The sequence below is a fragment of the Phocoena sinus genome, chromosome 20, assembly GCF_008692025.1.
Source record: "Phocoena sinus isolate mPhoSin1 chromosome 20, mPhoSin1.pri, whole genome shotgun sequence".
NCBI classification, from domain to species: domain Eukaryota; kingdom Metazoa; phylum Chordata; class Mammalia; order Artiodactyla; family Phocoenidae; genus Phocoena; species Phocoena sinus.
In genome coordinates, this window is record NC_045782.1 from 28980464 (window position 1) to 29006754 (window position 26291).

Below are 26291 nucleotides of genomic sequence, written 5' to 3' on the forward strand. Positions count from 1 at the left end.
TATTTTATTGAGGGCTTACTATAGCTTAGCACTGTCCTGGGGAAACAGCTGTGAAAAAAACCAAAAATATTGGGACATTTATTACATAATTTGTATATTAATAGGTCAAAAGAAAAAAACAGAATAATCTCTAAGGATGCCCAAAGAAGCATTTGATAAACTTCAATATTCATTCCTAATTTTAAAAATACACTTAATAGAGTAGAACTAGATGGATACACCTTGGACACTGTAGGACCAAATTTGGCTCAAACCAAAAACCTAGCAGGTATGCTTAAAGTATATACTAAAGAATTTTTTAGTTGCAAGTGACCGCTGGCTTCAGCAAAACAGAATTTACTGGCTCCCCTTCAGGTAAGGGCTACACAGCTAGATTCAAGGCTTCACATGATGTCATAAAGGCCTGGCATTTCTCCAACTCTCAGCTGTACTCTTTTTCATCTTGATTTTATTTTCAGGCTCTGTGGGATGGCAAAATGGCTGCTAGGAGCACCAGATGTTCATCTGCCCAGGTTCAAAACAAGCAGGAAAGTAAGAGTGACTTTACTCAGTTGCTCCTACATAAACCACAGGATTCACTGTAACCAGCCCAGCTGGGGTTATTTCCCTTTTCCTGCACGAATAACTCTGGCCAGAGGAATATGGTTCCTAATTGGCTAGCCCTGAAAAACGTTTTACCCCTGGATGCACATGGACTGAGAGTAGAGAAGGAAATGTTCCTGGTAGAAAGAGGAATGCTTGCTAGGTGGCAGGTTACACATGAAAACAAAGTTCTGACTCAGAGTAGCAAATAAATAAAATAACTAGGAATAAATTCAGTAAGAAATAAGAAGGACCTTTGTTAAAACTCTATTGAGCAACATAAAAAGGATTTAAATTTATGAAACAGTATAACTTGTTCCCGAATAAGACTTAATATGAAAAAGAAGGCAATTTTCCCCAAATAACTCTGTAAATTCAGTATGATCCCAAACACAATGGCAACACAGTTCCCCCTCAAACTTTGACAAAATAATTAGTTCATCTGGAAGAATAAACATGTCAAACTACCCAGGTGACGTCTATTAAAGTTAAGAATGATAGGAAAATTAGTTCTCCTTATATTAAAGCACGTTATGAAGTTATAGTAATTTTTAAAGAATGGCGTCATGGTAGAAACAGTTGGAGAGATCAGTGAAGAAGAATTAACAACCAAGAAGCATACAAATATTTTAATATTTTAGTGGTTATTAAAGTTTGCTTATTCATTTATTTAGTCAACATCTTGTGAGCTCCTGCTGTCTGCTAGGTTCTGTACTATGACTGATCCAGGACAATTAAGACACAGTCTCTATCTGCAATCTAATTGGGGAAAAGTAGAGCATGGGTGTGAGTCAGATAGACTCACATAGACTCACAGGCAGTACTCATTGAGAATGGTATTGCCTGTTTGTGAAATGTTCCAGATTCATAGAATGTAGCAAATAGTCAATAAATGTTATACATTGTCTAAAACTGTGGTAAAAGCTATAATAGATGGTGTGAACAAAGACAGATCTAGTGGTCCCCTAAATATTAGAGAAAGCTGGTATTGCTTCCCTTGATCAATTTAATCTGTCTACACCAGGGCTGTCCAGTAGACAGCACGATGATGGAAATGTTCTCTACCTGCATTGTCCAGTGTGGTAGCCAGTGGCCCTATATAGTTACTGAGTACTTGAAATATAGCTAATGTGACCAAAAAACTGAATTTTAAATTTTATGTAATTTTAGTTAATTTAAAGTTAAATAGCCACATGTAGCTAGTAAACTACCCGATTGGACAGTAGAGGTATATATATTAAGAGTAATATAAACAGTAATAATCAAACCAAAGTATGATATAACGTCTTACATTATGATCTGGGAACTATCCTGGTAGTTAATATCAGTTATTTGTTTCACCCCACCCCATGCTCCCTCGAAGTTTCTGAATTCACTTACTGATTTGCAGTCTTCCGTTGTGATGGAGTCAAATGCACACCCAAATGTAGGGTCTGGATTTGGGGGGATATGCTGTTGCGGAGACCAGAGGGGTTGGAGAGATACAAATAGGTAATTGCTGGCTGAAAGAGACAGGCTCTGGTAACTGGTGCTTTAAACAAACAAGCAGAAAGATCGGAGTTGCTAAAAACAAAATGTTGGGTTGTCTACTGGCCTCAGTTTTTCCCTCTTATACACACCTCCTCAGGTTGTGCTTGCTCTTTGAACTTCTTTTCTCTTTCAAATGTACCCTTGACTTTCGGTTATATAAAAATGTCAAAGGGGACAAAGTCACAAACACGGTTTGCCACCCTGTACTATGTTAATGAGCAAAAGAAAAGCAACAAAAACCTTGAGACCAGATTTCTGAGTACAGTCACTGAAAGAAGAGTTCTGAGTAAGAAAACAGGCAAAGTTACAGATTAAGGCAACAGCAGGGTAAAGAGTAAAGAAATGGGAGTCTAAGTTCCCAGGCCATTCTAGAACACGTAACCTCTCTTGTTTGAGATTTGTGCTCTAGATCAGAAGAGGTGTGTGCAACATGTGTGCCAATGTGGCACACGTTTTCTCAGGCTGTCAAGCTATATCTGATTTAGTGAAGTTAAAAAAAAATTTTTTTTGGAGAATTCTAAATTTTTTTACTTGGGATGTAGGGGGACCCTCTAAAATACTGGCCTGAGATATCCTAATCTTCCCTTGGTTATTTCAACAGCTGCAATTTGAGTAGAGGACAGCTTGAGTGGAGATGATGTGAGATACAGTCTCTTCAGTACTATTCAGTGTTGCTTGAAAGGCTTACACACCTGTCCATGCACTGAGGGATGCAAGGGAGCCTCAGAAGTGAGCTTAGTCTACTCCACTTAATGGGTCAAGTAGTAGACTTAATAGTCTAGGGTGAAGAATCGTCTGATTGCTATCTCCTTTCTTCTATCTAGGGTTATACACATAGACAGAATGTAAGCATGTTTTCCTTAGAGAAATACCAAACTTTTAGACTCATTTGTTAACCTCTTGGTTAAACTATTTAAGCTATTGCCTACCACTTTAATTTGAAAATACATCAGATAACAAAAATATATAATTTAGTTCTGAATTATAATCAGTTACAGGAAAGAAAAGTAAGGGAACTGGAGTGAGGTAAAGGAAAAGGTCAGGAAGAAAGAGAGAGACTTAAGACAAATGGTAATCAAAGTAAACTCTTCTTATTCCCGTTGTTTATAAATGAATGATCTCTGTTCATAAGGCTTTCATATTCCAATTAGTTGGATGACCACTGTTCATATTTCAGTCATTCTTCTAAGCACAGGGGGCTTGGGTTTCCAGATGATAACCTTGGCAGCCAAACAGAAGTGCTCTGAACTAGATGGTGTTGCCAGAGCACTTCACCGGCTGGAAGAACTCCAGCCTAGGAATAGATAGATCAGCCCTGCTCAGAGGTTTTCTCCTCATGACACAAGGATATCTTAGTGGCAGCTGCTGGCTGATGGTTTTCTGCTAGATAGGTTGTCCTTTTCTCTCTTCAGCAGCAACATTTCACTTCTCTTGAGAAGGAGGAACTTCTTCTGTTAAGGAGGAGCTTGACCAAGGTGACCTACTTCGGTCTTTACCAAGCAGGCAAGTGAAAAGCAGTTTTACAAGGGTCTTCACTGGGGGTTTCTGTTTCTTTCACAGAGATTGAGACAGTGAAATTGGCCCGTTCTGTCTTCAGTAAACTACACGAGATTTGCTGCAGCTGGGTGAAAGACTTCCCTCTCCGCAGGAGACCCCAGCTTTATTATGAGACATCAATCCATGCCATCAAAAACATGCGCAGGAAAATGGAGGACAAACATGTCTGCATTCCTGACTTTAATATGCTCTTCAACCTAGAGGTAAAGGGCACTTTTGAAGTGTCAGTGAGATTTGGAAAGCAAAACACCATCACAGGCCTGTTTTCTACCGAGAGAACTTCTAATATGCTGTAGTAATATCTCTGATAGGTTCGAATAGGACTAAGGGCAAAGTGGCACAAATTTGCTTCCATTAGTTGAAAGGAAAGGAACTATTTTACGTTATTTTGAATCGGTAATGCATTCACATGGTTTAGAATTGGAAAATAAAAATCCCTCTCTTATCCTTGTCTCTCAGACACTTCATATCCCCTCCACGGAGGCAAGCAAAGTTACCAGACCTTGTGTAACCTTCCAGAGACATTCTATAAACATATAAACAAAAAAGAAAGCTGTTATATCTCAATAAAGCTGTTTTTAAAAGGAACCTATTTCTATAGTATAATCAAACGTTGTCTATTAAGTTCCCACATTACTATGTTTCTGAAGCAACACAAAACACAAACATAAAGGAATAAATTTAAGACTAAGACAGTTTTCTGATCTCATGTGATTTTACTTTTAAAATCTTGGTTTCTGAGATAGGAAAGTAGCTGGAATTACATTTCATGAATCTCTGTGACTGACAGATTGGATCATATGAGCCTTGTCAATTTAATAACCATTTTCTTATCTTCCTCTTTTTTTTCTATTATGTTAATGCAAACAGATGTAGGTTTGTTTCCTATGCCTGTCACTTGCCGCTTTTCCTCACTCAAGTCCATAACTTAAAAATTACAATGTAGTGATTTATACAAAGCACACTGTTTCCTTCATTTAGCAGCTAACTTTAAATTTTAGCTGACTGTCAAGGTCTGATAAGCAGTGATGGTGGGCTGGTAATTGGTGCTCACGTTACAAGAAAGATCAGCTGATACCACACCCATGCAAATGTAACCCCTAAAGGCTGTACTGTGATAAACAGCCCTTAAACCACTGCACCCACTTGAAGATTATACTCAGGTTTGAGGTCATCATGGCCGTTTGTTGACCTGGTTGGTTTTCATTTTGCCTCAAAAATCAACTCAAAGGCCTCACTCAGAAAGGAGCACTTTGCTGTAGTGAAACAGACCTTGAGGGCAATTTGGGAACACATATTTAGACCCTTATAAATTTGCACACCCTTTTTAAATTTTTTTATTTATCTTTGGCTGCGCATGTGCTTTCTCTAGTTGCGGCGAGCGGGGGCTACTCTTCGTTTTGGTTTGCTGGCTTCGCGGGCTTCTCATGGCGGTGGCTTCTCTTGTTGCGGAGCACAGGCTCTAGGCGCACAGGCTTCAGTAGTTGTGGCGCATGGGCTTAGCTGCTCCACGGCATGTGGGATCTTCCCGGACCAGGGCTCAAACCCGTGTCCCCTGCATTGGCAGGCGGATTCTTAACCACTGCACCACCAGGGAAGCCCCTCACACCCTTTGATTTGATAATTTCACTTAAAAAAAATATTTTATGTATTTAATTTTGGCTGCATTGGGTCTTCATTGCTGCGTGCGGGCTTTCTCCAGTTGCAGCGAGCGGGGGCTACTCTTCGTTGTGGTGTGCAGGCGTCTCATGGCGGTGGCTTCTCTTGTGGAGCACAGGCTCTAGGCGCACAGGCTTCAGTAGTTGTGGCTCGCGGGCTCTAGAGCGCAGGCTCAGTAGTCATGGTGCATGGGCTTAGTTGCTCTGTGGCAAGTGGGATCTTCCTGGCCCAGGGCGCAAACCCGTGTGTCCCCTGCATTGGCAGGTGGATTCTTAACCACTGCGCCACCAGGGAAACCCGATAATTTCACTTTTACTTTTATAAGGTAAAAGAAATGCAGGAAATTCTTACATGTTTTGTTTGACATAAATGTTTTACACAACATAGTCAATAATAAAAAATTGACTTAGATCATAAGTCATATATAGGATCTAAGTCATATATAGGAAATGATTACTATGATATGCTCGTAAGATGTATAGTACTTATCCATTTAAATACTTAATGACTTGGGGGAAATGCTAATGATGAGGCAAATAACAAAAAGCAGGATATAAAATTTTATGTACATTATGATTCTAATTTTATTTTATTAAAAATTTATATTTATAGAAAAAAGACTGGTTATCTGTGGATGGTGGGATTAGAGATATTTATTTCCTTCTGTACACTTCTTATTAGTCCAAGTAAACATACATTATCTTATTTTAAAAACTGAAGTATCGTTGATTTACAGTGTTGTGTTAGTTTCTGGTGTACAGCAAGGTGATTCAGTTATTTTATATATATATATATATTCTGAAGAATACATATATATATTCTTTTTCACATTCTTTTCCATTATGCCTTATTATAGGGTATTGAATATAGTTCCCTGTGCTAAACAGTAGGACCTTGTTGTTTATCAGTTTTATGTATTTTAGTTTGTATCTGCTAGTCCCAACCTCCTAGTTTATTTCTCCCCACCCACTTTCCCCTTTGGTAACCATAAGTTTGTTTTCTATGTCTGTGAGTCTGTTTCTGTTTCATAAATAAGTTCATTTGTGTCATTTTAGATTCTACATATAAGTGATATATGGTATTTGTCTTTCTGTCTGACTTACTTCACTTAGTATGATAATCTCTAGGCCCATCTATGTCGCTGCAAATGGCATTATTTCATTCTTTTTTTTTATGGCTGAGTAATATTCCATTACATACACACACACACACACACAGACACACACACACTCACAGACACACTCACACACACACACTCACAGACACACACTCACACCCACTCACACTCACCCTCACACACTCACACACACACTCACACACTCACACACACTCACACACACACCACATCTTCTTTATTCATCTGTCGATGGACATTTAAGTTGCTTCCATAGACATACATTATCTTTATAACAGGGAAGACATCGGTATTTTTTTAAGAGATCCACTTGGCTCCTTTGTTTCTTCTGATGTTACATTGTTTAGGAATCTCCTCACCAATCTCGTATTGTTTAAAGTTACATTCTCATGCCCACATAAAGCTGTTATTGCCCTCTTCCTCTTTGTGATGATCCCATATCAGCCCACTCATCATCTATAAACTGCTTGGATGAACTGGGAGATTGGGATTGACATATATACACTAATCTGTATAAAATGGATAACTAATAAGAACCTGCTGTATAGAAAAATAAATAAAATTCAAAAAAACCCCAAAACCAAAAAAACTGCTTGGACGTGCAGTTTTTCAATTTTACCCTTATCCTGCCAATTGAGCTGTTTAAAAATGAGTACATTAAAAAAAATGTACTGCTATTTACTTTAAATAAGAATTTTTTATCGAGGTATTTTGATTTACAATTAGTTTCAGGTGTGCAGTATAGTGATTCAAAATGTTTACAGCTTATAGATTATAGTCCATTTAAAGTTATTATAAAGTATTTATAGCTTATAGTCCATTTAAAGTTATTATAAAGTATTGGCTGTATTCCCTGTGCTATACTGTATCCTTTTTTATAGCTTATAGTCCATTTAAAGTTATTATAAAGTATTGGCTGTATTCCCTGTGCTGTACTGTATCCTTGTAGCTTATTTATTTTATACATAGTCATTTGTGTCTCTTAATCCCTACCCTTACACTGCCCCCACTTCCCTCCCCCCTTGGTAACCACTAGTTTGTTCTCTGTGTCTGTGAGCCTGTTTCCATTTTGTTCATTTCTTTTATTTAGATTGCACATACAGGTGATAGCATACAGTATTTGTCTTTCTCTGTCTGACTTGTTTCACTAAACCTAATGCCCTCCAAGTCTATCCATGTTGTTGCAAATAGCAAAATTACATTCTTTTTTACGGCTGAGTACCATTCCATTTTGTGTGTGTGTGTATGTGTATACATACACACCACATCTCTTTATCCCTTTTTTAAAAATTGAAGTATAGTTGATTTACATTATATGTTTCAAGTGTACAGCATAATGATTCAGTATTTTTACAGATTATATTCCATTAAAAGTTATTAGAAGAATAATGGCTATAGTTGCCTGTACTATATAATATATCCTTGTTGCTTATTTATTTTATACATAGTAGTTTATATCTTCGAATCCTATATCCCTGTCTCACCCCTCCCCTCTTCCCACTCCCCACTGGTAACCACTAGTTTGTCTTCTATATCTGTGAGTCTGCTTCTGTTTTATTATATACATTTGTTTGGTTTATTTTTTACATTCTACATATAAGCGATATCATACAGTATTTGTCTTTCCCTGTTTGACTTATTTCACTAAGCATAATATTCTCTAGGTCTATCTGTGTTGTTGCAAATGGCAGAATTTCTTTTTTATGGCTGAATAATATATATCTATTTCACATCTTCTTTATCCACTCATCTATTGATGGACACTTGGGTTGTTTCCTTATCTTGGCAATTGTAAATAGTGCTGCTATGAACACTGAGGTGCATGTATCTTTTTGAATTAGTGTTTTTGTTTTTTCTGGATATATACCCAGGAGTGGAATTGCTGGATCATATAGTAGTTCTATTTTTAGTTTTTTGAGGAACATCCATATTGTTTTCCACAGTGGCTGCCTCAATTTACATTCCCATCAACAGTGTAGGAGGTTCCCTTTTCTCTACATTCTCTCCAACATTTGTTATTTGTGTTCTTCCTGATGATGGCCATTCAGATAGGTGTGAGGTGATATCTCTTTGCTCTTTTGATTTGCATCTCTCTGTTAATTAGCGATGTTGAGCGTCTTTTCATATGCCTGTTAGTCATCTGTGTATCTTCTTTGGAAAAGTGTCTGTTCAGGTCTTCTCCCCATTTTTTTTGATTGGGTTTTTTTGATATTGACTTGTATGAACTATTTATATATATATAAATATATTTATATTTTATATATTTAATATGTTTTTAACATATTATATATATTTTAATATAATTTGGATATTACCCCCTTGTCGAAAAATGAGTACTTCTTTAGTACAAGGTAGAAATTCTACATGTCAAAGAGTGTTTTTCTAAAGAGCTGTTTATCAGTGTCATCTTCAGTGGCATTATAGATGGTTTGATTATATTGCTAAATTAACTAGTTGTAATAATCTGTATTAGATATAGATTTCATAATATTAGGTTGTATCGTTACTCTGTGGACATTTATATTTGGTACTTTTGTAAATGTAATAGTTCGTTTCAAAAGAACTTTTTCAAAGCACAAATATACCTGTTGTTTTAGTATATTTTAGTAGTCCTTCCAAATCCCCATGAGATACCAACTCATCCCTATCTAATAGATGAAAAAACAAGCACAAGAAAATTATATGCTTTACTTTGTATATTTTATTCACTTTGAATGACAGGGCCTGGACTCAGCTGAACTCTCCAAGAGCCCAAGGAAGAAGTCAAAGCTTCCAAATGAAAATTATTACGTAGTGTTGCCTAAAAGGGACCCAGAACTCAGTGAGAGTTCAGTGAGTTACAGATCTCCTAAGTGAGCTAGAGCTGAGATTTAAACACTTGAGTTGAAGAGAAAGAAAAAACTAAGTACTTAATGAGTTAAAGGTACTCTTGTGATTAGGCTTCCGTTGTCAAGACAAATCACAGGTTTGGAAGACTCTCTTCTGGCAGTTGCCATAGGGCTTCAAGCAGAGGGTGAGCTAGGAAATGTGAAGCTACATCTTGAATTAGGGGATTAGGTAAAGACATATAAACATCTGATGTGGTTCAAGTTTGGGTAACCAATTTAGAGACTGTGTGTGTTTTTTTTTTTTTTTTTTTGCGGTACACGGGCCTCTCCCATTGCGGAGCACAGGCTCCGGACGCGCAGGCTTAGCGGCCATGGCTCATGGGCCTAGCTGCTCCGCGGCATGTGGGATCTTCCCGGACCGGGGCACGAACCCGCGTCCCCTGCATCAGCAGGTGGGCTCTCAACCACTGCGCCACCAGGGAAGCCCGAGACTGTGTTATTTATGGTGAGAATACAATGTGACCATGAATGATTTATGAAGGCGATATTATAGTTTAGAAGTATGTGTATGCTTTCATTTTCTCTCTTAGATCGTATTTTAAACGATCTAACATAATTGGCCTCGTGCTTGGAAGGCCAGTTATTTCCTATTGTTCTCAGTTTCTAATTTTATTAAAGTACTTTCCTTTTGACAAAAATCCTCAATCCAGAACAGCCTTTGCTTTAATTCCTCCTCATATCTTCTCTTTCTCCCCCTCCCCACAACTTATAACAGCAACTTTGAAGCCAATGTATGTAGGTGGTTTCCATGGTACAAGACAACAGCTTTCACAGTGAGAGAGGGTGCTTCAGCCTGAGCTAATTGGGCATGATGTGTTCCAGTGTTCTGGTGTGTAAACACAGATGCCCTAATGTTGCAGGTATTTTAGCATTTGATCAGGCACGTCAGGAAAGGGAAACATTTAGTCTCATTATCTGGGTGACAAAGCAGTGGAGGAGGATGGGCAGCAGTGCGGGGGACTGGCTCATTTGAGTCATGCTATACCTAACTCCTTTAACTGTTTCTGTGTTCCTATTGACAGGACCAGGAAGAACAAGCTTACTTTGCAGTGTTTGATGGCCATGGGGGAGTGGACGCTGCCATTTATGCCTCCATTCACCTGCATGTTAACTTAGTACGCCAGGAGATGTTCCCCCATGATCCTGCTGAGGCCCTGTGCCGGGCCTTCCGGGTCACTGACGAGCGGTTTGTACAGAAAGCAGCCAGGGAGGTATGCCGTTTCCACATAAATTCCAGCCATGATGCATTAGCTGAGATCTACTTGTTCTGTGGTTAAAAGGCTATTTTGGATTTTCTCTTGTGGTAGACATTATTTCAAGCTCTCTTCCAAACTATGTTCTTGACACACAGTATTGGATTGTTGTATTTCTGACTCTCTCTTTAGGAATAGATTTAGTGGGGTGCTATGATGTACTGTATAGAAACTGCCAAGCTATAATTTTCTAGAAAGCCAGTCCACTGCTGGATTTGGCAGGTGACTTTTATCTTATTCACCATTGCCTGTCAGGTTCACACCGGGACCATCTCTCTAAGCAGACTTTTGCTGACAAAATCTGGATATGGTGATTAAAACAGTGGTCTATAAAAGAGAAACAGAAGCTGGGATTTCTCGATACAGCTGGTTCTAAATGGGTCGGCAGTGTTTTGCTGTGTATCTCTTGAAGAAAGTTTTGCTTGGAGAGAGTAAATCCTTAGATGATCCTTGAACTGATTTTCTCTTAACAGGAAGAAAGGTCAGAGCTCATGTCCTAATTTCTTACGGTTAATCAGACCTGAGGTTTTACTCTGAATGAATGACAGGGGCTCTAAATTAAGATCTAAAAGTAAAAATTTTAATCTATTATCATTCTGGGCATTGGTACACAATTAACTACAGGACTCTATCTTCATTTCCAACTAGGGACTAACAGAAAGAGAATAACTTTTAATTTTAAAAAGTAATTGCAGAATTGTATACACACAGAAAATAAGACTCCTGCCCTATGACTTAAACGTTATTAACTCTTTGAAATGGGCTTGGAGAGAACAGGGTAATCACTGAATCCTTTTCTCTGATCTCATAGTTATGCTACACATCAACAGTGGGGTTTGGAATTAATGAAGCAGTAATTCAGAACTACTTGGTGTTAAGCAAGGGCGATATTCTCTATCTCCCCACCTGCACCCCAGGTTTAGATTAATATGCAGATCCAACAGTAGTAACCACTGTGGTCTGCAAATAGAGGCGGGGCTAGAAAACAAAATACAGTTGCTGACCTCAGACTTTGCCAGTCTCTGGAGGGCCGGCATTGCTTGGTTCTGCCCGTCTTGGAGCTGCCGGCTGCCATCACTCTGACTGAGGACAAGACCTGGCCCCTGAGAGGTGATCTGTAAATCATGAACGTGAAACTAAGAGAATCACCTTGTCTTCTTCATTCTCCGTCCTATCCCTTTTAAACTCTGTGTCCTCAAAATCATGGCTTTTTTTTCTGACCGTGTTCACCTCATTTGCTTTGCCAATGATCCTAGTGTCTCTTGGTCTTGCCAACAGTTCTCGTGAATAATTTAGGTTTGTCTCAGCAGTTACTTTTCTCCTTGTGCTTCCATGTGCTGCTAACTGCTGGGGAGAAAGCAGCTATTCCTGTTGTGTAGCAGCCCTGCCTCCTGTTCTCTCAGGGGCACATGTACTGAAGTGTCTTTATCGTGTGTTCCAGGGGGCTGAGGTTTTGAACATTCTGTGTGGGAAGACATTTTATTGGTGGGTGAGGATTTATAACAAACTTTCCCTATATAGGGAAAATGAGAAGTTGTTTTCTTATTGGATACAAGGGGCCTTCTACCATCTTGACGCATTGGTTCTAATTTAGGCCAAGTCCTTAGTAACAGAAAGTCATGCTCGTTTGGTAGTGACTCATGTCAAATGGAGATGTCATTTTAGGACAGTAGTATCAAGTACATTAAGTACAGTGGTACTGAGCTATTGTGATGAAATTCCAGGATGTTTTTTTATGCAATGTGCCGAAAGCAAAGGTCCCTAAAATTATTGCAGGAGATTTTATTTTTGTTTTTTAAAGGTACAAGCAACTTAGCACTCCGGGGAATGTATGTAATCTCTTGGCTCCTGTTTTAATATCCAGAGTATGGAAGCATTTGTTGTGTACACACCAGATGCTTTGTATGTTATTTTGTGAAGCCAGGACTCCCCCCCTGAACAAAACAGAGACCAGAGTATGGAAATCTTTACTCTAAGGATTGATATAGTGGCTTAGCACTGGACTAGGAGGACAGAATTTCAGTTCTGTTCTAATCAGTTACCTGATCTTGGGCAAGTCACATAACCTGCCACAGTACCTGTGTATAAAATGGAATTGATAATTGTCTCTGCCTTGCATATCACAGATAAAATGGATCTGTGTGTGTGTGTGCACATATAAATACATACAAGCACATAAGAATGCATTGAGAAATGGGAATTGCTATTTGTGAAATCGAGTTATTAGCAGTCTAGCTTCCAACTGAAAAGTCTGTATTACCTATAAATTGCTTCTCAGTGAGAATTTGCTGTCTCCTTATTTTTAGTGACTCTTATTTAAATTACTTTCAGAGCTTAAGATGCGGGACCACAGGAGTGGTGACTTTTATCAGAGGCAACATGCTACATGTGGCCTGGGTAGGTGATTCCCAGGTTATGCTTGTGAGAAAGGGCCAAGCTGTTGAACTAATGAAGCCACACAAACCGGACAGAGAGGTAAGTATGGTCTGTTCTGTTAGGGCACGTGCCACAAAGGCAGTCTTCTAGTCACGGATTTTCACTTATAATTATCACCATTATCTCAGTAACCGTGCCCACCTTCCAAAGGAAAAATAAAGAGAACCCTTTCCAGGAAGCTGATGAGTATTATATCTGTTGTTTACTGTTAAGGTAGATGAATAAATCCTGAATCCAGTTATTTGCTTCTTTCTATTACATTACTGTACAGGATGAAAAGCAGCGAATTGAGGCCCTTGGAGGTTGTGTAGTCTGGTTTGGTGCCTGGAGGGTGAATGGAAGTCTGTCGGTCTCCAGAGCTATTGGTAGGAAAAACCGATTAATTTTTGTTTCTCCAAACTTCCTTTACCAGAACACTGTCTTATATTAATCTGATACAACAAGGGAACCTGAGAAAATAACAGATTTTCAGAGTGCTTATTACTGTTTAAAATAACGTTTGGATAATGCTTCTTGTAATTAATTATTTAACCTACTCATTTATATAAATTCCATTCTTAAAAGAACTATATTAAGAAATGTTCTCTTACAAGTTTCTTTTTTTAATGGAAGCCTTTAATCTTTAGCATACAAATCTGCTTAAAACCACAGTGATTTTCATTCCATTTTGGGTCATACTTAGCTTAAATCAGTACTTTCCATAAAATAGAAGCTTCCCCCCCATATTTTACCTTGCTTATATCTTTAATTTTTTCAGTGAATTCTAAAATAACACAATGTGCTTTTTAGATGAAAACAATTTTTACTATATTAAAATTAGAAAACTAATTTTACTATATGTGGAATATAGTAATTTGTCAGATAACCCTGGGGTTTCAGCGAATCTCTTCCCTGGACCTAAATTCTTTAAAAGAAGGGGAAGTCGATAAAACTCTTTGTCTAAAATTGAGAGAGTAAACAGCTAAGCTGTTTGGACAGAATGCGAAGGTGTAGTTCAAAGAATTGGGCTATAGTACTGTTTCTGTTTCACTTTTGCACCTGGGTCTGTTGCTTTAGGCTTCATGGCTCAGCTCCACTTTATGTTTTTTTAAAAAGAACAGATCAATGTGCGTGTGTCTATATGGGTGGTATGCATATATGCATATAAACTGCAGTTCTCAGTCACTGCCTCCTAAATAAATGAAGTAGTTTGACATAGGGATAACATGGACAAATGGAATTGAGGTCTAATCCCCAAATTTTGCTTATCATTACCAAAATATTCCAGGAACGTTAACAAAATCTCAAAGGACTGATTTCAGTTTCACCACTGATGTGATTTCCCTCCTACTCTTTGGGAAGGTGCTGGCAAGCTGTGAAGTGGCCCAAATGGGAGCAGCAGAGGCTGAGAGAGAAGGAGGAAGCTCAAAGATTCTGCAGTACCTCTTGAAAAACTGAGAGCTGGCTTTACCTTAGACTGAGGGAGTTATTAGGAACTCTGGAATAAGACCAAAAGGGAGAAATTTCTGATTTCTAAAACACACCCTCAAATAGAATTATTTTTGACAACTCCAACCAAAGACCTCTTCTCCTGATCTAACTTGTCCGAGTATTTAGAAGTAACTTTAATGCTTGTTATAGAACCAACTTTATACTAGAGGATACTTATCATTTCTTGCTTCTAAAAATATGACACAAGGGGGAAAAGCAGGGAAAGAATGTCCTTGAATAAGTGACAGTCTAAGAGAAAACCAGGCTGACTTCATAGAGGAAGTGACTTCTGAAGTGGACATGGAGGATAGTATGCAGAGAAGGACATCCCAGGTATGGCAAATACAAACACATGGGCATCTCAAAGGGCATGTCTTGTTTTAGGAACAGTGACAAGTGCAGGAGGCTGGGGCAGAGGGTGGGAGTGGGAAGAGGTAGGTGTTGGCACCAGAGTACAAAGGGGCTTAAATGCCAGGCTAAGTGTCTGGACTTCGTCAGGTGAATAAGACGAGGGCCCACGTGGTCAGGTTTGTATTTATAAATATTTGTAATAATTATGGAAGACAAACTAGAGTAGAAAGCCTAGATGAGAGGTCATTCAGGAGGCTGTTGATACAACTTGTTTCAGAGATAGGACAGCTAAAAAAGGGATACAGAGGAGGGTATAAATTGCTGAGACAGAAACGACAGTTTGTGGGGGAAGAGGAAAGTTAACTTCCAGGTTTCGGACTTGTGTGACTGAGAAGACGATAAAACATTTGTAATAAAGCAGCAGCAGCAGTTTGGGAGTGGGGAGGAGGGCAGATAATGAGTTCATTTTGGACATATTTTATATTCTAGGTGCCTGTGGGATGTCTTGGAAGAGATAATTTATATGCAATTGGAAATACAGATCTGGACCTGAGCAGAGTTCTGAGTTAGAGATAGAGATATGGGAATTCATCCCATTTTGGCAATATTAGCAACCTGTGAAGTGATATATGTGTGTGTGTGTGTGTCTGTGTGTGTGTGTGTGTGTGTATTTTAGTTGAAACTACAGGAATGGATGACATTGCCCAGGAATATTTAGTGTGAAGAGAGACCAAGGATGAGACTCATTACTTGTAGAGTAACATGAAGTCATGCTCTCTGGGTTTGTATCTTGGCTCTGCCACTTTACCAGCTGCAGGTCTTGAGAAATTTACCGCACTTCTCTGTATCTGTTTGTCCCTTTGTAAAGCAGGGATAGTAACAGTATCTAACTCATAGAGTTTCTGTATTAAATGGCATAATACACGCACCACACTTAGAACCCTGCCTGGCACAGTCTTAGCACACAATGATTTTTGGTGATTTTAAGTGAAGGAGCCAGTGAAGAAAATCAGGAAGGGATCAGAGACATAGAAATGGGGTATCACAGATGCTGGGGAAGGGGGTTTCTAGGAGTATGTAGTCAACAGGGTCAAATGCTGCAGAGGTCAAGTCATAGAATTTTGAAAATAGAAAATGGTTGTGGATATAGGTGAGTCATTAAAGATTTTTTTTTAAGTCGGAGGGAGGAATTGAGGGAATTCGGGCCTGATAAACTTAATTTTCTTTGAAGTAGGAAATTAGGCCATCTACCAAAATCCAGTAACTTAATTGGAAAGAGTTGAAGAATGTGAGAAAGATTTGGAAAGCTCATGGAATAAAATAGGGGCTAAATAAGGACAAGAAAAGGGACTCCTGGGACTTCCCTGGTGGCGCAGTGGTTAAAAATCTGCCTGCCAGTGCAGGGGACACGGGTTTGAGCCCTGGTCCGGGAAGATCCCACATGCCGCGGAGCAACTAAGCCCGTGCGCCACAACTACTGAGCCTGCGCTCTAGGGCCCGTGATCCGCAACTACTGAGCCCACGTGCCACAACTACTGAAGCCCACACGCCTAGAGCCTGTGCTCCGCAACAAGAGAAGCCACCGCAATGAGAAGCCCATGCACCGCGACAAAGAGTAGCCCCCGCTCGCTGCAACTAGAGGAAGCCAGGGCACAGCAATGAAGACCCAACACAGCCATATATAAATTAATTAATTAATTAATTTAAAAAAAAAAGAAAAAGGACTCCTGAGCAGAGTTCAGCTCTGCTTAGAAAGTAAATAACACTTAACACTTTAAAAATAAAACACTTTTCAACTGTTTCTCCCCATGAGCCCTTCAGATTTATGATCCAAAGTTGACAAGAGGCATGTTATCTAGCATATGGAGAGAGAAAGTTTTAGACAAAAGGATGTTGCCATTTTTACAGTGAAATGGATAATCATGCCCTCCCACCAAATTTGGAAGCAGAATGTCATGAATTTGACATCCAACAGTAGATCAGGTGAAAAGCCAGAATTTTGGCAGCACTTTCTCTGTGCAGATCTTTGTATGTTCTGTTCCAACCTAACAGTTGCAGTAGCCTTTTAATTGAAGCACTAAGATTTTTGGGAACAGTATGACTCAGAACACATTTATTTTTAGAGTTGGAATTCAGAAAATAATGATGATAATAATACAGTCAGGTGGAGTAGGGAATGGGGAAATTTAGTAAAGTGGATTGGTGGAGGACACTGAATCCCCAGTGACTGGAAGTTTTGTTTTTGTTTTTTGGGTTTTTTTTTGCGGTACGCGGGTCTCTCACCGTTGTGGCCTCTCCCGTTGCGGAGCACAGGCTCCGACGCGCAGGCTCAGCGGCCATGGCTCATGGGCCCAGCCTCTCCGCGGCATGTGGGATCTTCCCGGACCGGGGCACGAACCCGTGTCCCCTGCATCGGCAGGCAGACTCTCAACCACTGCGCCACCAGGGAAGCCTGACTGGAAGTTTTAATTAGCTTTAACAGGGTATTGGGAGGTGCCATAGTATAGCAGTGAAGTTGACGAAATCAAAACCATACTTGAGGAAGATGGTTCTGGCTACCTTAGTCTGTGAAAAAGACTAGTTTCTTACTTTGTAGATAAACTAACCCAGGTAATTAAATATTAAGTAAGTATCTGTTGTTCAGGGTGTCCCATCATGCAGCCTGCTCGATAGGGTATGTGGCCCACAGTGGTTCTAGCAGAGTTAATCCATAGGGTTCCCATTGAGCTTTTTGGGCCTATTTGAGGATTAAACAGGGATGTGAAATATTGGAGAGAACTTTACTTGGGTAGGAGAGAACCTATAACAGATATCAGAAACAGTGACAATATGGCCACATCGTTTAAGTAAGTATATGTAACTTCATTTTGTCTTCCCCTAATCAGATAGTTCAGTTTTAGTACAATAAAATGGACAGTAATTGAAGAGGGTTTGTAAGTAACAAGTGCTAAGATCCGGATGCAGGCAGTCTGACTCCAGGCCTTGCATTGTTAACCACTAAGCTATATGCTGCCACTTTAAGAATGATAAAGCATTTTGTAAAAAAAAATTTTTTTAAACTACTGTTTGCCAATGAATTATGATACTCTAAACTAGGAACTATTGCTCAATACTCCATGTTTTTTATGTAAAGAAGTAAATGAGTATCCCTTGTAGTAATGTTATTTGGTTACCCAACAGGCAAAGGACCTGTTTGCTAAGGCTCTCTCCAAGTACTAAAGGAAAACAACGAATATAAACAAGCGAGGGATCTGGAAGTGCTCTGGATCTGAAAGTTCCAAAATGCTCTGTAGATGATGAATTATCTCAGTAATCTGGTGACAGAAACCTAGCTTAGTTGGGGCCCCAGGTCTCCAGTCTGTTGCCACTCCAAGCACCCAATATTCAAGTAAAAATTACTCCCTAACAGTTACCTCCGTGTCTTTGCTGATACTGTTCCCTCAACAGAGGACCCTTCTCTGCTTAGGCCATTTGAGCTGGCCATAAACGTTTTTACATGCAAGATAAACCAAAATCTGACCTATTTTCTAATTCCCACAGGAGATGCGGAACATAAGCCATATATCTGCGGGGATGCAGATTCTGCCTCTACTGTTTTGGATGGAACTGAAGACTACCTCATTCTGGCCTGTGATGGCTTCTACGACACCGTGAACCCTGATGAGGCAGTGAAGGTTGTGTCTGATCACTTGAAGGAGAACAATGGAGACAGCAGCATGGTTGCCCACAAACTAGTAGCATCAGCTCGTGATGCTGGGTCAAGCGATAACATCACTGTCATTGTGGTATTCCTGAGGGACATGAACAAAGCTGTAAACGTTAGTGAGGAATCAGATTGGACAGAGAACTCTTTTCAAGGAGGGCAAGAAGATGGTGGGGATGATAAGGAGAATCATGGAGAGTGCAAACGCCTTTGGCCTCAGCACCAGTGCTCAGCACCGGCCGATCTAGGCTATGATGGGCGTGTGGACTCATTCACTGATAGAACCAGCCTGAGCCCAGGGTCCCAAATCAACGTGCTGGCAGACCCAGGCTACCTAGATCTCACACAAATAGAAGCACGCAAACCTCACAGTGCCCAGTGCTTGCCACCAGTTGAGATGTTTGGTCCTGGTGCACCAAAGAAAGCAAATTTTGTTAATGAGCTAATAATGGAGAAAAAATCAGGTCAATCATCATTGCCTGAATGGAGTGGTGCTGGAGAGTTTCCCTCTTCTTTTAATTTGGGTTCAACAGGGCAGCAGATATGCAGAATGGGGAGCTTGTCTCCTGTTTGTTCTAGGTTGGAAAATGAACAGTTCAAATTCCTGGGAAAGAGAGTTTCTAGATTGTATCGTTTACACTACCACTACTCAAAGAGGCGGCACGGATTCAGATTTAATCCAAAGTTTTATTCTTTTCTCTCTGTTCGAGAGCCTTCCCACAAAACAGGCACTAGCCTGTCCTCACTTATTCGAAGTGGGAAGAGAAATAGGATGTTAAGAAGTTCTCTGCCATGGAGACAAAACAGTTGGAAAGGGTACAGTGAAAACATGATGGGGAAGCTTAAAAAGAGTAATGCTATTCCATACCCAGCTCTTCCCTGGAGTTTTTAAAATATAATAAATAACTTTCTCTTTAAAGTAGGCTAGCTAGCTCTCCCCCAATAAAGACATCACTATCAGAGTAGAAACAAGGTAGACATTTCTGAAATATTGTGTGCTTCATTATGATGAGCCATGGATGGCTCAACTCTTAAATGTAAATAGATCTCTAGGAAACTCACTACAGTGTTTTCAATCTAATAAAAAAGTACTGGCGGTTTCACTAGCAAAATTATACACCTGGTCCCAGTGACGTGTCTCTGTACCTACGTACCACCCCCACCCCGTGACCCTTTCACGTCACTAGTGGAAGCTTGCAAGTTGGTTATTTCAGTCAGGAGATGCAGTGTTGAAATCTCACGGCAGGTGAAATCTGTTCTGATGTGCCTAATATATCTCTGGAAAACTTAATGCAGAATTAGAGCTAGTTGGGGAATGTTCCTCAAAAGACTGGGGACTATAAGGGAAAGCCCCTCCCCTTTTTTGGTAGGTAAAAGGCTAAAAGCCACATGGGTTTTAACTGGTAACAATGAAAGTAGAAAACTAGTGTAAAAATGTCATATTCTCAGACTTGTGAGGTGGTATATAGTCAAACAGATTCACTAATTTTTTCCTGTAACATAGAAGACCAACAATGAAAATTTTTTGAATTAAAAAGTATTTCCTAGGGCTGTAGCTATTTGGGAGTTTCATAACCTGTTACGGTGCTTTTGACAGAATTATTATTAGTTTTTAGAAGACTGCTGTCAATTGGTTTGAACCTATGATGCTAATGTGTTTTTCACTGTACCTTCATCTCAGGAGTAAAACTTCTTTAATGGAGATGATTTCAGGTACAGATATACTACAATCAAGTTGCCATTTTAAAAGAAAATCAAATAGTATTTCTATTTTTTTCTGCCTTTTTTTTTTTAAAAAAAAGTTCAGACAGCAAAGGTATGTACTACGATCAAATAAAAAGTGGTGTTGGAGAATGAAAAATATTAGTTTTAACTTCTCGAAAATTGTTTCCCCCAAGGGAATGAAATAATTGGTGTGGAAGAGGCTGAAAGTACTGCCTAGAGTGAGCCCAGAGGCCAAGTGCAATGGAGAATGCAGATTACTGCAGCTGAGGTCTGTTTAGTTGTAAATTTGAGTCCTGCAGCGTCAGACCAAATAGTACACGTTTCTCTTTTCAATATTTATTTACATTTGATACTCTGAAATTGTCTGCTTTTTGTCATTTCTACAGTTTCAAGTCAGAACCGTATCTGCAACTATAGAGGCGGCAGATAAACTAATAATCAGATTCATTCAGTGAGGCAGCCTGATTCTTTGAGAATCACGAGTGTCTCCACGTGACATTTTACCCTCCCCCAGTCGAGCACGGAGCAGCCACGCCGATGCACTGGAGCTGCCTGCTGCAGGGCTCACTCCCTCATACTGTTGGGAGGTGCTAAATGCTCTTGCTGGGAAACGTGCACTGAGCAATCCTGTTTTAACAGAATACTAACACACTAATTACTTTATGTTCCCCAGACTCATAATGGAGGACTAAGATTCCTGGATCTTAAAAACAGAGGACTGCAGCGTATTTTGGGGTGCCAGTGTAGCTGTGTCCAACACATAAAAACAGATTCACTTTAGCAACAGATTGATAATCTACAGGTTTTACTTTTTAAAGTTTGGATGTAAGTAGAGATTTTCAGTATTCGTTTTCCCTTATTTTGAAGTCATTTCTTCTCAAGTCTTGTGACACATGGCTGAAAAGGAGGGAGCGCCCATGGCTCCAACCGTAGTACCAGAATCTTTTCACCATCCTGATGCTGTACCCCCATACATGGACCTCACTCACATCTGTCATTTTTGGAAGCCTAGATCTTAACAACCCATCAGGTGCAGTGTCAGTTTCAAATCAAATTATCATCTAAGGAAGCAAGAAAACAGAGGCAGCAGAACACTGGTATATATTATAGCCCAAAGCACTAAGCTAAGTTAAAATTTTTTTAAAGATTTTTCTATAGTTGTCTATTGCTAATGATTTTGATCAGAATAAAGAAGGTGAAAGGAAATAAGGTACAAATGACAGGTTTTTTCAGTGGGGAAAAATGGTTGGATGAAATTGGGACTAAGAGACCACATCTTTAAGGGTCTGAATTTTGTAGGTGTAACTACATAAGCAGTGTTAACTCCATTTCTGATACCAGTAGCCCTCTAGAAAATAAAGCAAAGTAGTTCTAGTGTGGTCACGTTATAAGCCAATATTGTGAAAAATAGCAACTACTATTCATTTGTTCACGACATGCATATTTATAGAATAGGTAGGTACCACTTGTAAGGTAGGTCCTTTAAAATTCTATAATACATATTAAAGTAGTGGTTATTGGTCTGATATATACTGCTCTTGGTTCTATAAACTAGATAAAAAGCAGTGCTTTGTGAAATGCAGTGTTATCTCTTAATGCCACTGGTGATAGAAAGTAGTTCCCTTCAGTTCAAATCCTGTGCCCTCATCTGCTGCTTGCTGACGTAAGCAATAAGTCCCCCCTCTTACTAATGGTGTCTACACATTTCTGTAACTTGTATTTAATGATGGTGTATCTGGTGATTGTAAAAATATTAGACAGATATAAAAGTATATAATATCTATTAACCGTTAATGCTGAGGTACAGTCTGAATTACGTGTCTTGTACTTTTATTCATTGTGTAATTTGGTGATGGTGGAAGTTCTACATTCAGCCTTTAAGATGGCAGTATCCCTTTTACAGTTTAACATGATCTGCATCAACTCGTTTGCTTGCTCAAGTTTTGTTAGAATAGGAAATAATAAATATAAAAAAGGAAGTGTAGTACTGGTTAGGGAAACAGACTTTTCAAGTCACTAACTGAAGTCAATACAAACTCCTTGTACATTCACTGTGAGTTTCAAAGGGAATCAGACCCTAATTTAAAGGTTTCCTTTGTTCACTTTCTGGATGTGTACTTTTGAGGGATATCTGAGGTTAAGCAACATTACAGCACCAAACACTGGGGCTATTAATCCCATTTAGGTCTGTACTGAAAAGGATGGTGGAAATACATGTATATAACTTTTCTTTACCTAAAAGTGCCATCCATTGTCCTTGAATTAATACAAAGTTACTGTTGCATTTAATTTAACTAGGAGGATCCTCGAAAGTTAACACCTTTTCCAAGGACAATGTCAACAATGTCAGTGTCAACACTGAGTCTGATTCTGACCACATTTATAGTGGTACTACAATGTCAGCGTGGTGGTATAGTGTCACACTGCATCTTCATGACAACCATACTCCTTTGTTGGAACACTGTGCCAGTAAGAAGCGCAACATCCAACGGGCAGATGAAATGATGCAGAAAGAAGTTAAGTGTTTACAGATAAAACTGCTGTGGTTCCAGTACTTCGTTCCCCATCAAAGGCTTGCTGAGGCTTTGTGAGAAAGTGATCTAAGTTATTATTTTAATGTTTGTTTAAACATAATTTGTTCACTCAGTGATCGTTCACACCGAAGCAATGCCGTAAAAGTTTTGGTCGTACCATAATTTAGGAGAATTAGTCTTTGGATCATAAATTAGAAAAAGAAAAGAACATTTTCACCTTTTAAAATCACATGACGGTAAAGGACAAATACCCACTCTTCTGTTCTGACCCGTGAATAGCTTAAATGCTTTTTTCCAAAACAAGATACTTCCAGTGTTATGACTATTTCCCAGAAATGGTACTGTGTTGAAAAATAATTGTTACTTCCTCTAGCAGCATTTTATCTTGTTTTAAAGACTATATTGTACTAATCAGAAAATATGAACTAAGATAGGGAGCTCCAGACTGACACAGCAGTTGTTCTGGAAAAGGAAAACACTCTGATAAATTTTGACGTATGAAATAACGTACAGACACGTCAGTGTTACCTCTTACTCTAGGTGCTCTTTGGTGAGAGACAGGCTTTGTTCTCTTGTTCATGACATTTCTCTGCAAAGAATTCTCTATGGAGTGGAGCAAATGAAGTGAATCATTTCTTACCAAGCAAATCTGTCAATTTATAAATCTTCTCTACAGCTCACTTTTGAGTTCAGTTGTAATCATGAGTGATCCTTCATATTTTATTAAAACTGTTCATTCAGGTAAGAAGTATGTTGAAATTTTGCCAATATCTTAATAAAACCCAGCAACTTAAAACCACTAGGCATTTGTCTTTTTTATTCAAAGGAAGGTTATTTAGTGCTGGGATTTAGGTTGATTCCCTCAGAACTGAAAATAAAATCCTGAGGTGGCAGTTTTCTAAACTTTTTAAAGTGGGAACATTTTAAAAAGAAAGTTTGCTAAGTGCTGCTACAACTGTTACTCTCTCCCCAGAAAAACCAGAAGAGATATATCTCATCTTACACGTTTCCCCCATCAGTTTAAGGTTGGGGGCAGCGGGTTATCCTAAAATAGATGAATGAGGAACAGGACCTGCCAACGGCTAAGTGCTGACTCCTCCAATCTCCAACTACTTTATTCTTCAAACTCTGCGTCCAGCCCAAGTTCTTCCCTCTCCCTTAAGTCTTTCTTTCCCCTTTTCGTTTCAAACTGGCAGAAAGGAAATAATCAGGTGAATTGCGGCTGAAAGTCTGTCAGGAAGAATGCTTTAAGAGAGTAACAACAGGAGATAGAAAGAAAGGACAATGTGGGGGACAGAAATAAAGCTGATTAAAACAAGACATCTCCATCTAAGGGAATGGCATTAAACCTGAAAAATAAGTAAACCTAATCAATACACTGCATTCTTACCCTCCTCTCCCCACCATTAATTCCTAGAAAATTAATTTCATAGTTATAACAACCTTAAACTCCTAATTACTTAAATTCATTCAAGTACTTAGTATGACTCTATATAGACCCCAAAGAAAGAATAATTGAGAAAACAAAGTGAAGGTCTGCAAGAATCATGTATTTGCAAGAGTTTGCTAAAGCAGGGAATGAAAGAAAAGCAATATTTTGATAAGTATTATTTATACTTGAAAAAAATCCCCTATTAGTATTCTTAGTTCAAAAGGAACATGCCTTTCTGAAGCAGTAGCACACAGCAAGATATTAAGCAAACCACTAAGTATACTGAACTCATTTGAATTTAATAGAAATTTATCTAAATTACCAAATTATCAAGTATGATTGCCTGAAATACGGTGTTTAATTGTTCATTTCCTTTTTCCATTACAAGTTTGTCCTCTGTCAGTCATTTTAACAGCAATTAGTAAAGGACACTCTTCTATTGCACTTTAGGAAAACCTACTTCTACTTGGCCGAGGAATAATCTCATGGAAGATCCTTTTTAATTTATATTTCAAACAAATCTAATTCCTCTCTGAGACCCAAAACTGTTAAGTGGTGATCAGGAGAAAAGTGCTCTCGTCTGAGCAGCTGAGTTTAGCATCCCTCTTATGCTGAGCCTAAGACCCCCAGTCATGAAAGCTCCAGATGAGATGTGCCCTGCTTCATGGTGCAGGCAGGGGCCCTTCACACACAGGTTCTGATTTTTCTTATCCTGCCTGCTTTAGGACTAGGGAAAAAATAAATGTGAAATATGTCAGGAATTATATGTATTTGGAGAAACCATCTTTCAAATGAATAACTGGAATTTAACCGAAGATGAAAAAGTTGTCCCTGCCAGTTGTTAACACTGGGAGATCCTGGAAGCTAGGGCACTCAGGGTGGGCAATTAGGCCAAATAAGAGTTGCAATGGGATCAAATGAAACTGAATGGCAGGGAGGCCTGTGGAGTAGGCTTTCCTAAATGCACATAAGGAGACAGACATAACTGCCCTGCAGGACTCAGGCAAGGGCTCTGGCTGGGCAGAGGCTCTGCAGGAATGGGAGAGAAGACTCTGTAATAGGAAAAAAACACATAAATGTGCCAAGTGGAGAAAAAGGTTTTTAGAAACAGAGCAGTCCATATAATTTATGTCCCAAACTATACAATGACAGATGTCACCATTTGCTCTTAACCCTCCCTAGACAGAATTTTAAAACTTCTATGAAACTTCTGTAAGACTATGAAGCCATGTATGGCTATATGTTAATATGGGAACTAGCGATAAATGAGGGGAAATCTAAAAATACCACTATGAAAAGACCAAGAGGAACAGAAACACACGCATGGCTCTTTCAGTTTTGTACTTCCCAAACTTTCTATAATCTTATCACCTTTATAATTAAAAGAAAAATAAAAAATTCTTTTGGATAGAAAACTAAGAATGGCTCATTACTTTCTGAATTGTGAATGTGAAATTAATTACGCTTAAGTTTTTAATTCAAAATATATATATATATTTTGAAAACCACAGTACTTCCAGCTTCCAATTCTGAAATGTAGAGCTAAAGGGAATATTGCTTCCACCCTTACAAAAGAAAAAAAATAAATAAAAGTCCAGATTAACTTCAAATTATGACTTTCTTCAAACCCATCAGAGAGCTGAGGTTGCAACTGGCCCAAATCTAAAGAGGGGCCGGCACCTGCCTGGAAAGACGGGCCGTCGGCACTAGTTTACATAGGAGAGCTATAAGCAGACGCTGGAAGAAACCGTTCAGCATGAGTTAGTAATGAACTGGTGCTGACAGGACAGTGGGAAGTCCTGGGAGCTGCAGAAATTAGTGGAGTCTGCACTCTCTTGCAAACTCTACCAGGTGCTCAAAGAAAAGACTGGAAAGAGCCCTAAGGGTCAACTGTGTTGCAGACCCAGCAGTGGGATGTGGGAGAGTCAAGAAACTATCAGACCCTTTCTCCCATCTCTCCTACGTAAATGTTATATTCTATGGGGGAAAAGGGCCACAAATGCTGCCACCCTTAGGGTACCTATGAAAAGTCACTG

General features: G+C 39.2%; 1 protein-coding gene across 1 annotated transcript in view; it reads left to right on the forward strand.

The window, feature by feature from the left end:
• PPM1E (protein phosphatase, Mg2+/Mn2+ dependent 1E) overlaps positions 1 to 23622 on the forward strand; it is a 181786-nt gene extending 158164 nt beyond the window's left edge. The window contains exons 3-7 of the mRNA XM_032617579.1: positions 3673 to 3872; positions 10374 to 10562; positions 12936 to 13079; positions 13312 to 13405; positions 18402 to 23622. Of these exons, the coding sequence (XP_032473470.1) occupies positions 3673 to 3872; positions 10374 to 10562; positions 12936 to 13079; positions 13312 to 13405; positions 18402 to 19456 (1682 nt within the window). The 3' untranslated portion in view covers positions 19457 to 23622. The remainder of the gene's footprint in view (positions 1 to 3672; positions 3873 to 10373; positions 10563 to 12935; positions 13080 to 13311; positions 13406 to 18401) is intronic.
• The last annotated feature ends 2669 nt before the right edge of the window (positions 23623 to 26291 follow it).